At 41.5% G+C, this 12,738-nt stretch overlaps 1 protein-coding gene across 2 annotated transcripts in view; it reads left to right on the top strand.

Annotated features, from left to right (window-relative positions):
* The window catches only part of grid1b (glutamate receptor, ionotropic, delta 1b), a 407,959-nt gene that overhangs the window by 360,998 nt on the left and 34,223 nt on the right, over positions 1–12,738 (top strand). For both annotated transcript variants that reach the window (XM_071391747.1, XM_071391746.1), the window contains exons 9-12: positions 7,120–7,221; positions 7,414–7,611; positions 7,777–8,113; positions 10,819–10,957. In XM_071391747.1, coding sequence (XP_071247848.1) covers positions 7,120–7,221; positions 7,414–7,611; positions 7,777–8,113; positions 10,819–10,957 — 776 coding nt within the window. The remainder of the gene's footprint in view (positions 1–7,119; positions 7,222–7,413; positions 7,612–7,776; positions 8,114–10,818; positions 10,958–12,738) is intronic.

Here is a 12,738-nt window from a genome sequence, read left to right as displayed (position 1 = left end):
ATACACTATACACATCAATATACACATCAATATAGGCTGTACACATCAATATGCACATCAATATAAACAATATACATCAATATATACTGTACACATCAATATACACTATACACATCAATATACACATACATATACACATCAATATACACATCAATATACATATCAATATACACATTAATATACACCACATATCAACATACACATCAATATACACTATACACATCGATATACACATCAATATACACTATACACATCAAAATACACATCAATATACACTGTACACATCAATATACACACCAGTATACACAGCAACATCCACATCAATATACACTATACACATCAATATACATCAATATACACATCAATATACACATCAATATTCACTATACACATCAATATACACATCAATATAGACTATACACATCAATATGCACATACATATAAACATTATGCACATACACATCAATATACAAATCAATATACATATCAATATACACATTAATATACACCACATATCAATATACACAGCAGTATACACTATACACATCAATATACACTATACACATACATATACATATCAATATACACATCAATATACACATCAATATACACATCAACATACCCCACATATCAATATACACAACACATTGATATACACATCAATATACACATCAGTATACACTATACACATCAAGATACACTATCCACATCAATGCACACATCAATATACACATCAGTATGCACTATACACATCAAGATACACATCCGTATACACTGTGCATCAATATACACATCCGTATACACTGCGCATCAATATACACGTCAATACACACCAATATACACATCAATATACACTAAACATCAATATACACATCAATATACAAATCAATATACACTACACATCAATATACACATAAATATACACTATACACATCAATATGCACTATTCACATCAATATACACCGCACATCAATAGACACATCAATATACACATCAATATACACTATACACATCAATATACACTATACACATCAATATGCACTATTCACATCAATATACACCGCACATCAATAGACACATCAATATACACATCAATATACACTATACACATCAATATACACTATACACATCAATATACACTATACACATCAATATACACATGCATTTTCAGAGCATTAGAAACATTAGAAAGGATGATGCGTCACAATGCACATTGTTCACAACAGTACATGTTTACACCCACAGCGTCTGCTTATCTATGCTTAGTAATACCCAGTACTTGGCCCAAGCTTGGCAAGAACTGGCTAAATAGTAGAACGTCCCTACAACATCCTCTCCTTACTGCCATTAACCTTTCGGGATTGCGACAAGGCCATTAGGCCGGAAGACTAAGAGGGGTTAATGAGCTGACTAATAATTAGCCTAATTTATCTTGTATCTGTAAAAGTTCCGACACTCATTAACGATGCGTTCGCATTTCCCCAAGTAACGTGCAATAATGCTTATCCCTTTATTACAGTTGGTTTGAAAAACGGAGCTGTATATTCAGAACAATAACGGCGATTCAATACAAGGATTGGCACCGTCGTTATGAAAAGCCAAGCCGTGCTACGCAAAACTTGGATAGCTCTTCAATTCTATGTATCAGTCGATATTTATCTGTTGAAAAATTAAGCTGTGACGTCACTGGTGTAACCTAACTGTTGCTCACAGTGTGAGACTAGTACCGAGTGCAGGCTTTAAGTGGCTTTAAGTCCTGCAAGTAGCATTCACATCACGCAATGACTGGCTTTGTAGCGACTAAGATGGATAGCAGGTACCATGCAGTGTGGTGTAGTAGAGCTGTGACGAGCACACAGGCCAGAGTTGCCTCATGTCTGCATTGCGGGGACTCCCGACTGGGAGAGATAGTACAGCACAACATGGCTCACTCAGCCACAGATCAAGAATGGATCCCACCAGTGGTTTTAGGCCTGGTGATTAGATCTCGACCAGGACAGAGAGGTGTAATCTCCTTTGGTTTGACACAGTGATAAAGTTTGTGATGGGGGTTAAAGGGGAGGGTGGATGGGACATGGGAGACACCAGTGTGTCAGACGGTCTCTGTACAGAGGTGTTTTGTTGGTCTATCAATTGAGAAATACAGAGATAGAGATCCAGCAGTGGGCCATTTGAAAGACGAAGGGGGCTTATCGGCTTGTAGCACGGCTTTGATAAGGTAGACAGGGATCCTCCTGGCTCTCTTGTGCCTGTTAGGCTTGTTACAGTGGCGGCTCTGCCCACTAACAAGCAAGCGGAGCTGGAGAGGAGCTGGAGCGGAGCTGAATTACACAGACAGTCATTTGGAACATAAAGGGATTCGGCTGAATAGAAGTCCTTCTGAAATGAATCCATTACAAAAGAGATGAAAAAGCAGGGCTTTCATGATAATTTCAATCCCTCGCAATAACAGTTTGCTATTCAGAAACCCCAAGTAATAAGTATACGAAAATAATGACATGGGGATATTGTAGATTTTGCTTTTCGCTATTAGTCTCTAATGATATTGTGTGTTTTTTCTTGATGAGTTGAGCTAGGTCTGAACATTGTGACCAGGATTGGCTTGTGGTACTTTGGAATTAAATGAAAGCCCAATAATTAGTTTAAATTCACCATAATACATGTGATATTCAACGTCCCTGATCAATTCAAATTTAAATCTGCAATAATTTGCATTGCGCTAATGAGGAAGAAATAAACAACACATTTAGGCCACGTCTATTGATGGGAGCAGTATTGTTATTTTTCCTCCCCCGCCTGCATTTAAACGAACAAAGAACCACCAGGCGTTCTAATAATTGAAATCCTTGCCATACACTAATTACTTAGTTAGAGATGGTTTTCTTTGAACTGTCTCTGGAGACAAAACTTTCTGTGGAGATTCAAACATCAGAGGCAGACAGTCTAATAATGAAATACACAGGAGAGGATTCACCAAGAATGCGTCAACAGAATATTTTTATTCTGTTACTGGGGGCTTTCCGAGGATGCGGAGAGCAGAGTTGATGTTGCTTTTTAAGCTCCATGCGTTTTATAGCTCGAAATGAAGGCACGCTGACTGATTTCCTGCTGCAATGTTAGAGAAGGATTGAGCTACATTGTACCTGATGCTAACTTAAGCAGCGCTGCCATGTGGCTAAGTGAGGCATTTAATCATTCACAATAGGTTAGCCTCTTGTAAACAAACATGATATAACCAACACTGACAAAGCCTGTCTATTTCCATTAACCATTACTAAAACATTCAGTGATTTTATTTCTTCAAGAATGACAAATATATTCCTAATTCCCCCTAGCATGTTATTAAATCATTGTCAACTCATGTACATTAATCCAGGCAACTACCTTCTCTGTCATAGCCGTAATCCATCAAAACATCAATGTCATTTTGATCACCCGTGAAACATTTGCCAGCAGGCATGAGTGTGATACATTGACATGCAGGACAGCTGTCCTGACAGATAGTCACACCAGTACCCTCTCAGCCTCGAGCAGTTTTCAGATCATCTCTGTGAAAGGATATGTATTGGGGACGGACACAGCAGGTGTCAAGCGGTGGCATTTAGCTCCCCCACCCACTCAAAGCAACGCCACAGTTGACTGAGAGGCCTGACATTTTTACAAAGGGAAGAGGGATGCATGGAAGCGCATGACTGACGACGCGTTGACCCACCATTGATCCATCCACCTTGAGGACAGGATGCTGTACAGACACAGATTTGTCTGGCCTGACTGCTGCTCAGAAAGAGCCTTCCCTGTGGCCTAGGGGTGGTCTAGCGGTCTAAGCCGCTGCCTCCGGATCACAGCTGGAGCATGGGTTTGAATCCGGAACATTGCTATTTCAGCACACTCTCTCCTCTATCGTGCCCCTCAACCTCCGTTTTATCCAATAAAATGTCACTCCTTAAAAAAATTAAAAGAGCGCTCCCGTACTAAAGAAGGATTTTGGTCTTCCAGTAGAACAGGAAATAGTACTATCATGGCCCAACTGAGTGTCAGTGGTGTGCAGTACAATGCTAGGGGTTAATGATGACAATTGGCACGCGAAAACCAAGCAGAAGTGACTTTCCTCTTAAAACATGAAATTATATTCTGTCCTTTGCACATTTCTGAGATTCTATGTGCACAGAGTTCGTCATGATTTCTGTTCAAACAGCTGTTAGAACCCTAGAGTCTGACACAACATCACAGGGCCCCAGTAGAGTTCCCTTCCGAGGCAAAAACCAGAAGCAGCCATTCATGTGCAGATTGACATGTACCCGGGTCGATTAAGATTATAAAGTTCAACATGGTGGGTCACAATAAAAGCCATATATAAAACTCCATTGACAAGTGATCCATCTGCTCTGGTTTGATGATTGATGCCGTTTCCTTACCACCATTATTATGAGGCCTTCTTTGTTGTTAAGGCCTGACCTTGTCACTGGGGTTGGAATAAATATTGACTTCATGAAGTGAGACTGTCATGGGTTTAAAGCAGTAGGCTACAGAGCCACTGATTTCTCTATGGTTCAGGACCCTGCTTTCCATAGCCATTTTTAGCTGTTTCAGTCTACTGAGAACCATGTCTTTTTCCTTCAAGAAAACTCACTTCCTTTCGATGAATAAGTTGCAGCTTGTAATGTGACTGCAGGGCATGCACGACAGAATAAATTCGGCTTGACGCCAATAATATAATTTAAAGTGAATCTCTGAAATTGTGATACACTTTAAAGGGCAGCTGATTTTTTTTTAAATGTATCATTTTCCCTGTGCCTCTGGCTTAGAGGGTTAATTGATTCAATTATTTAAATAAATAAAATAATAATAATCATAGTCACAACCAGTTTCATTAGTATTGTCCACTTCCGAGAGGAGAGCTAAAACAGCAAAATGTGGCCTTAACAATTCCGTAGTGCTATAGGCCCTAATGTACATAATGAAGAAATCCCTAATGATTTAGAGATCACCAGGAAGACAGCGGCTTCAGTAAAATGGTATTCTCTCTGGCCTCAGGGGAAGCCATGTTTTCCCAGTTAGCCTTTCTTTATGGGCCTGTGAGGCTAGCTCATCCACATTCATCCTGCTGAAAAGGATTACATACGGTAAGTATAGAAAGAAATCACGGTACCCTTTACATGTAAGATGGTTACCATGATGATGATATACACACAGGGATGTTTTCACTGGCTGTTGATATTGATGGTAATTGATATTGTGCTGTAACATAGTTCAGTAAACATCTCTAGAGTGATGGGATGTGTACAGATGTAGGATCTTAATTTGAGCCAGTTTGCTACAGCAGGAACATAATCAAGCAACAACAGGACATTTGAATTATTATGTGGATTATAATTAATGAATGCATTTTTCGTAAGGGAAAATCAAGTCTGAAATTTCAAATTGGAAATGACAAACTTCAGAAGCCTTTTTAAACTTCATATACATTACACGTTTACATTTCTCCTGCAACAGATTGTACATCTGTAGGGTTTATATCTGAGTGTTTGTGCGTTTGTATATCTCCCTATGTTTATGTTTGTATACTGCATGCCTCTATGCATGGGAGTGCTGTAAAATAACAATTATCCTACATGGTACGTTAAATAGCATAATTACGACATTAGGCTGAAGACTACAGTATGTTGGTTATTAACTTCACACTGTTACCCGGAGTAAATAAATCAGATTTTTGAATAAGTGTGTGAAATTGTTCATAAAATTATATGAGTTTAATCAACCGTTATTGCTGGGGTGATGATGGGACTCACACACACACACACACACACACACACACACACACACACACACACACACACACACACACACACACACACACACACACACACACACACACACACACACACACACACACACACACACACACACACACACACACACACACACACACACACACACACACACACACACACACACACACACACACACACACACACACACACACACACACACACACACACACACACACACACACACACACACACACACACACACACACACACACACACACACACACACACACACACACACACACACACACACACACACACACACACACACACACACACACACACACACACACACACACACACACACACACACACACACACACACACACACACACACACACACACACACACACACACACACACACACACACACACACACACACACACACACACACACACACACACACACACACACACACACACACACACACACACACACACACACACACACACACACACACACACACACACACACACACACACACACACACACACACACACACACACACACACACAGAGCCTGTGAATGGACTTCTTTATACTGTATGTAATCCCGGATAAGGGTATCTGATATCCATGACACACATATAGAGGTGTTCTGTACAGTTTCAACTGCCAGAACGGCTTGACCAGTGAGCCCAACCCTCCCTGCTTGTGTTTCATTTCAGCCAGAGGACTAGTCCATCTGGCCATGCAGTCAGAAAACACATGTCATATCAAGTAATCAATGAATCAGCATGTTACCTGAGCAAAGCAGATTTCTCACCAGTATCAAACATGGTTGCATGACACACACACACACACACACACACACACACACACACACACACACACACTATAGCGTTTGAGGAGATCAAGAGGGAAATATGTTTAATTATTTTTTCTTCTTTAACTTTGAACTATTCCTCTGTGCATTAGCACGGCATTGCCTCAGTCAGCTGTTACCTAGATGACCGTCATGTTCCATTCCATCTATCACCTTCACTAAACATGTAAATGGGTGGAATGAGTGATCTTCAATGCCTTTTTCATGTTCCTAAATGAATTACTCTAGAGTTGAAGAAGCTTTAGGAAGCCTTAAGTATCAGCTTTTCGTTGGTTGGAATATCGAAAGGTGTCTGGTGGAGATTTTGGGGGTTCATTCTGTGTGACTGGAAGCCTGAAAGATAGAATTAGGCCAAGAGGAGATTGGTCTATTTTTTGCTAAAGACATGGTTGAACTTTTTTGATGAACACATTTAAGAAAGTCTCTCTCTCTCTCTCTCTTCTCTCTCTCTCTTCTCTCTTTTAGCTGGCTACATGGGACTCAGTCCATGGTCTAAATGGAAGCCTGAAAGAGAGTCGCATTGAGAACGGCATGCAAGGAGTAACGGTCAAAGTAGTAACACTACTGGTAAGGAACATCTTGTTGACACTGTGAGACTGTGTTACCATCCATGTGCTGTGAATTGGAAACAGTATCCATGTTGTTCAGCTTGAAAACAATGTGTCGAACACTGCTGCTTAAAACATAACCATTGACTCAGCACATGCACCTGAATTCATGTTGTGAGCATTCCTATTTATGTTGCGTTCGATTTTGTAGGAGGATCCATTTGTCATGGTGGCTGAAAACATCCTTGGTCAGCCTAAGCGGTACAAAGGATTCTCCGTCGATGTGCTCGACGCCTTGGCCAAGATCCTGGGCTTCAAGTACGAGATCTACCAGGTGGCGGACAGCAAGTATGGCTCGCAGCTGCCCAACGGCTCCTGGAATGGAATGATCGGCGAGCTCATAAACAAGGTGAGCTTTTCTGTATTACCCGTGAAACCTACCAACCTGCTGTATTACCCCCAGGAAGAGAATGCTATTTGAGACCATTACGGTTTCCACTTGAATTCAGTCCCCGCTCATCCCTGACTGACCAGGGGATGTTAGCTATCCTTATTCTCTGTTCTGTCTCCACAGAGAGCTGACCTGGCCGTGTCTGCCATTACTATCACTCCGGAGCGGGAAAGCGTGGTGGACTTCAGCAAGCGCTACATGGACTACTCTGTGGGGATCCTGCTGAGGAAACCAGAGGAGAAGATCAACATCTTCTCACTGTTCGCTCCGTTTGACCTGGCCGTGTGGGGGTGTATTGCTGCAGCCATCCCCGTGGTTGGAGTTCTCATATTCCTGCTAAGCAGGATGCAGTCACTGAAGCCCCAGAATCCTCCAGTGCCACACCAGCAGCCCACCAACCAGGCGTCCAACTCCCTGCACAGTGCTATCTGGATAGTCTATGGAGCGTTTGTACAGCAAGGTACAGAGGACTCTCCTATATACTCATTTAGCTTTTATCTAAAGCAACCCAGGCCATTTTACAGTAGAAAACAAATGTATCATTTGTATGTTTGAAATATTTTATGGGAAACATACCATTTTCATGTGCTGGAATGTGTTTGTCGATTACATTTAAAAATGCATGATTCATTAAAATATCCTGTGACTATTTACAAACTATTTATGATACGATGTTGATACTTTCTAATGCTCAGATGAACAGTAAGCCGATTTAGGTAATGAAAGTGATCCTATGCGTTACAATACCATCCATAAAGTTGCATATGAAGTGGAAAAGGCCACACAGCTGTTTCTGCACCTATGTTGCTGTCTCGTACATGTCTCATGGACACGTGTGCGGTATACAGTCCATATAACATAGTGATTGCATTACAAGCTTGTTAAGCTCACAAGAGCACAGTAAAGGTGCCTTTGAATGAAGAAAAGGATATGTTGGTTGGGATCCAAGACTGGCAAAGGGAAATAAATGAGTGTGTCAGCAAGTCCTGTTGAACCTCAGCTGCATCTATAATTACCTCCTGCCTGTTGAACCATTTTAAGCCTAACAGCCAAGGATTAAACATGGGGAGCCTCTGCCCTGTTGGTTCTTTGCAACTGTCCACTATTTCAAGTGGACACTTTTTATCTGTATGGGGAAACAAGTTATGGAACCTTTGAAGTTAATCACTCTAATCTGGATACATTTTCTTAGTACAGCATATTGTCAACCAATTGTGTTATGGGACGGTGAACAGACTTCAGCCCTTCAGTGATCCTTATATAACCATTTCTGTCACAGCATCTTCTATATACATCAGTGGGGGCTGGTGGGAGGAGCTATAGGAGAATGTGCTCGTTCTATTATCTGGAATGTAAGAAATTGAACGGAGTCGAGCATGTGGTTTCCATATGTTTGATGTCTTGATACCGTTCCATTTATTCCATTCAATACATTACAATGAGCCTGTCTTCCTATAACCAGCCTCAACTGAAAATGTGTCCTCCTATAGTTCCTCCCACCAGTCTCCTCTGATATACAGCGTCAGTTACAAGTTTGGACACACCTACTCAGTCAAGGGATTTTCTTTATTTTTACTATTTTCTACATTGTAGAATAATAGTGAAGAAATCAAAGCTATGAAATAACACATATGGAAGCATGTAGTAACCAAACAAGTGTATTTTATATTTGAGATTTTTCAAAGTAGCCTACCTTTTCCTTGATGACAGCTTTGAACACTCTTGGCATTCTCTCAACCAGATTCATGAGGTAGTCACCTGGAAGCATTTCAACTGACAGGGGTGCCCTGTTAAAAGTTAATTTGTGGAATTAGTTTCCTTAATGCGCTTGAGCCAATAAATTGTGGTATATATATAAGATATCCCTATTTGGTAAAAGAACAAGTCCATATTATGGCAAGAACAGCTCAAATAAGCAAAGAGAAACGACAGTCCGTCATTACTTTAGGACATGAAGGTCAGTCAATCCGGAAAATGTCAAGAACTTTGAACGTTTCTTCAAGTGCAGTCGCAAAAACCATCAAGCGCTATGATGAAACTGGCTCTCATGAGGACCACTACAGGAAAGGAAGACCCAGAGTTACCTCTGCTGCAGAGGATACGTTCATTAGAGTTACCAGCCTCAGAAATTGCAGCACAAACTCTGCAAGTAACAGACACATCTCTATATAAACTGTTCAGACGAGACTGCTTGAATTAGGCCTTCATGGTCAAATTGCTGCAAAGAAACCACTACTAAAGGACACCAATAAGAAGAAGAGACTTGCTTGGGCCAAGAAACACGAGTAATTGACATTAGACCGGTGGAAATCTGTCCTTTGGTCTGCTGAGTCCAAATTTTTGGTTCCAACCGCCATGTCTTTGTGAGATGCAGAGTAGGTGACCGGATGTTCTCTGCATGTGTGGTTCCCACTGTGAAGCATGGAGGAGGAGGTGTGATGATGTGGGGGTGCTTTGCTGGTGACACTGTCAGTTACTTATTTATAATTATTTAGAATTCAATGCACACTTAACCATCATGGCTACCACAGAATTCTGCAGCAATACGCCATCTGGTTTGCGCTTAGTGGGACTATCATTTGTTTTTCAACAGGACAATGACCCAACACACCTCCAGGCTGTGTAAGGGCTATTTGACCAAGAAGGAGATTAATGGGGTGCTGCATCAGATGACCTGACTTCCACAATCACCCGACCTCAACCCAATTGAGATGGTTTGGGATGAGTTGGACCACAGAGTGAAGGAAAAGCAGCCAACAAGTGGTCAGCATATGTGGGAACTCCTTCAAGACTGTTAGAAAGCATTCCAGGTGATGTTGGTTGAGAGAATGCCAAAAGTGTACAAAGCTGTCATCAAGGCAAAGGGTGGCTACTTTGAAGAATCTAAAATCTAAAATCTTCTTGATTTGTTTATTAACACTTTTTTGGTTACTACATGATTCCATATGGGTTATTTCATTGTTATGTTGTCTTCACTATTATTCTACAATGTAGAAAATAGTAAAAATAAAGAAAACTCTTGAATGAGTTGGGGTGTCTAAACTTTTGACTGGTACTGTACATCCACCCACTTTACCAACAGCTTGTTCATCCTCAACCCCTTGATAACTGTAGTTGCTTTCTACCCAGCCTGGAGAGTGACATGTCCTTTCTCCCCCTCTATAGGAGGGGACAGCGTGGTGAGCTCTGTGGCCCTGAGGATCGTCATGGGCAGCTGGTGGCTCTTCACCCTCATCGTATGTTCCTCCTACACGGCCAACCTGGCAGCCTACCTCACCGTCTCCCGCATGGACACCACCGTACGGTAGGTTGCTCCTTGCCCGTCTGACTCTGTTTTATCCCTTCCTGAATAATAGTGTCAAGGTATTGTTAACCCGGGTGAACAAGTCATGAATGACGACCCTTGGCTTACCCCGCTGTTGGACTGTCTAATGTTCTGTCATCACAAGGGGACAAGAAAGACCATCCATAAGTTCACTGTCTTTTATTGTCTGCAGTAGAATATGAATGAGGTGTTCACCACAAGTGTTGTCAGTCTGTGGTTTATAAAAGGGTCAAGTTTTGTGAGTGGTCAAGGTAGTATGCACTGCAGTGTGGAGGCTGCTCAGGGGAGGACGACTCATAATAATGGCTTTAACGGGGCAAATGGAATGGCATCAAACCATGTGTGTACATTAGATGTTCTTGAAGCCTCACAACGGACTGTTACACAACCATGGTGATATGTTGAATAACGCAAAAGATCCTGTAAAGTTTTCAATAGATTTATATGAAATATGACATTCAGCATGTACAGGATCAGTATTTTAATGTCACAGCTCGACCATGCAGTACTTTTGCCATTCATCCTGTAGGAACATGGGCTCCAGAGCATATTCCACAAATCTCCACAGTGTCATCCACAACATTTTAACTGAAAATGAATTGACATGTCTAATGCATGATTGCAGCGTTCGTATTATCTAATACGGTGTCTTCCTTCTGAAGGTGATATTTCGCTACGCTGGTATGTGCCAACTGTTTGAAATGCCAGACATACATCATGGCATCGTCCAGTAGAATCCATTTTGAATAATCATATGCCTACATTGCCTCCCTGCTCACAGACACACACATGTATATGTACATGGACCTCACACATGGAGGCATGATGTTGGATCTTTAAAGATTACCATCCCCTCTCTGTTGGCCTTCGGATCTGCAAATGTTATCCACCGCTTATCCCGGCACGATTCGTATTTGCTCAGGCGCTGTGGCTTTGACGTCTGATTGTATTTGATTATGCTGATGTTGTGCAAATGGTGTGTTTCAAGGTTGGAGGAGGGAGGGGATTGCAGGAAGGTCATCCAGCCTACTAAGATAGTTAGGTGAGACAACCACATATCGCAGTCGTAGTACGTACATTTTTCCTCAATAAATAAGTTGTCAGCAAAGTCAGTGCTGGTGGGAAAAGACAAGTGGAAGGTTATTTGTGTGTGTGGAAGGGGGGGGGGGGGGGGGTGTAAGAACAATGTGTTATTTAAGATATTCTTTGAAGAGGTAGGGTTTCAGACGTTTTAAGATTATGGGAAGGGACTCTCCTGTCCTAGCTTCAGGGGGAAGCTCGTTCCACCATTGAGGTGCCAGGACAGAGAAGAGCTTTGACTGGACTGAGTGGGAGCTGACCACCCCTAGAGGTGGGACGGCCAAGAGACCAGAGGTGGCAGAAGAGAAGAAGAGAAGAGGGGTTGGGGTTGAGTGGGCAGGTTGTCGGGTGTCCCACTCGGGTGGTGGTCAGTCAGGCGGACATTTGGATAACATTTGGATAAACATTTGGATAAACAGAAACCATGCCATGAATTAGGAACAATATTTTCATTTTTTTCATAATGTGATGCAGCACATTGACAACTCAAATCGCTTTGGAAAAAATTGCTTTCTTATTAACCTTCTTACCTAATGAAAACCTATAGCTGAGATAACACAACAAGACCTTTACAATCAATATTGTTAAAATAATAAAATTGTTTCATTGAAACTTAAATGAACAATTCCTAGAATTGAATGTAGGCTGCAAAAATAAATATATTTAGTAGGCTAATAGAC

Source organism: Salvelinus alpinus, chromosome 3 (assembly GCF_045679555.1).
Source record: "Salvelinus alpinus chromosome 3, SLU_Salpinus.1, whole genome shotgun sequence".
Taxonomy (NCBI): Eukaryota; Metazoa; Chordata; class Actinopteri; order Salmoniformes; family Salmonidae; genus Salvelinus; species Salvelinus alpinus.
This window is presented reverse-complemented; position numbering and strand designations above follow the sequence as displayed.